We start from the raw sequence: 1,914 nt of genomic DNA on the forward strand, positions 1-1,914 counted from the left end.
AAAAGTATGTCAAATAATTTTAGGATAGATAATTTGAAAAATTAAAATGAAGTATTGAGATATCCAATTAAGATTCAAATCGAAAGGGAAATTAAAAGACAAAGAAATAAGGGATATTATATATACTTACGGGAAATAATCTTGGGGATGTCAAACTTAAGAAGTCCCTGGCTGGATTCTTGTATCTTAGTGACCAATTCTGGGAGTGGGATTTTGTTTAAGACAGAAGATTGGTCGTCTTTCAAGCGGGACTTAATGAGCAAGCCTTCACTGAAAAGGCCATCAACGTCTGAGAAATCGTTGAAATCATGGTTATTAACAGAAAGGCTAGCCTTAAGGCGAGGGATCAAGTTATGAAGCACTGCTTTGAGCCTCTTGATAAAGAATGTGTTCTGCTTAGACTCCTCGAATTGTTCGTCTCTTGGTACGTACATAGGATGTGGTTTCTCCACACGACTCTCTGCACGCATATCTGCACCATACAATCAATATATATAATCAATCCAACCAAAAAAGATTCACAACATATATACAAATATATATACATCTTAGATCTTACGCAGCTGAAACTCATCATAATTTTTTGAGTGAATACCTATCTGTCCCTGACAATTATCTCGAAAGGATAACGAGATCTCAAGAAAAAAAATATCCAATTTGGCACTTGATATTTTTTTTGGGATTGATTAGCCTCAATGCCAAAAAAAAATAATATTGTCAAAGGATCGGGTTAGATTTTTTTTATCAATGGTCTCGTTGTCTTTCGAGGTAATTGTCAGGCTATTTTGGATTTTTTTCTAATTTTTTTTATAATACTTTTTTAAAAGTTTAATTTAAATTAAATTAGGTTATCTATATATAATTTATTCAACATCTATCTATGCTAATTTAACACTACTTCTGTATCCGTCATTTTTGGATATTTTCATACATTAAATTTTAGAATTTTGCTACTTGCGCCTTAAAAACATAGCTTAAGCATATTATAAAAGAAAATATTTTATAAAAATTATTATAAAATGTAATAATTTAATTTTTTTTATATTTTCAATACATTAAAAATATTAAAAAAATTTTATTATTATATTTTAAAAATGTGTTCTTAGAGTACAAATTAGTTAAATCCTAAATTTTAATTGAACAATTTATATATGTGAAAAAAATTTAATAGCTAACTTTTTATGATTAATATTTAATTAATTTTAATATTTTCGTTTTTTTTAAAAATTACTTCTTCTCTCTTTCTCTTTCCTTTTTGATTGTTTACTTAAAAAGAATCGTGTTTAAAACTTTTGTTAGTTTGTTATCGATTGAAAAATTTGATTCTCTCGTTGGACCAATTTCTAATATTCTATGACGCAAAAATCTTAAACAATAAATAATACATTGAATGATTCTGCTATTACCGGTATCAGTTGGGGAGCGGCCAGTACGACAGCGTCTCGGGTATGGATGTTCTTGGGATCCACCGAGAGTTGGTCTGGAGAGGTCAGCTCCTCTATCTGGATTTCCTAAATCATTGTAGGTGTCAAAATCATATATTCTGTCGGATAATTTTCTAACTCCTGTGCCATCTCCTCTAAGGTTTTTTAGCTCCTTCTCCCTCATTACTCTAAGCCCAGTGGGTGTATCTCTAGGTAAGTATGGCTGTAAAATTAAAATCAATAACAGATTATATATATAATTTTCAGAAAAGAAAAAAAAGCAAAGAAAAAAAATGAGAATTTTCCTTTCTTTGATAAAATGCATTAGCAGTACATGATAATTGATTCAACAAATATTGAATATACAAAAATTTAGGGCATTCGAAACATAAAAATAATTAAATATGATTAGGTGTGCTAAACTTTTTTTTTCTAATTTTTAAATAAAATGTTTAAATTATTTTCTTAAAATTTTTAAAAGTGATATATA

At 28.5% G+C, this 1,914-nt stretch overlaps 1 protein-coding gene across 1 annotated transcript in view; it reads right to left on the reverse strand.

The window, feature by feature from the left end:
- The window catches only part of LOC107646151 (linoleate 13S-lipoxygenase 3-1, chloroplastic-like), a 5,784-nt gene that overhangs the window by 2,140 nt on the left and 1,730 nt on the right, over positions 1–1,914 (reverse strand). Inside the window, exons 3-4 of the mRNA XM_016350344.2 lie at positions 1,407–1,647; positions 131–472 (exon numbers count right to left, since the gene is read on the reverse strand). Coding sequence (XP_016205830.1) covers positions 131–472; positions 1,407–1,647 — 583 coding nt within the window. The remainder of the gene's footprint in view (positions 1–130; positions 473–1,406; positions 1,648–1,914) is intronic.

Source organism: Arachis ipaensis, chromosome B06 (assembly GCF_000816755.2).
Source record: "Arachis ipaensis cultivar K30076 chromosome B06, Araip1.1, whole genome shotgun sequence".
Lineage (NCBI taxonomy): Eukaryota > Viridiplantae > Streptophyta > Magnoliopsida > Fabales > Fabaceae > Arachis > Arachis ipaensis.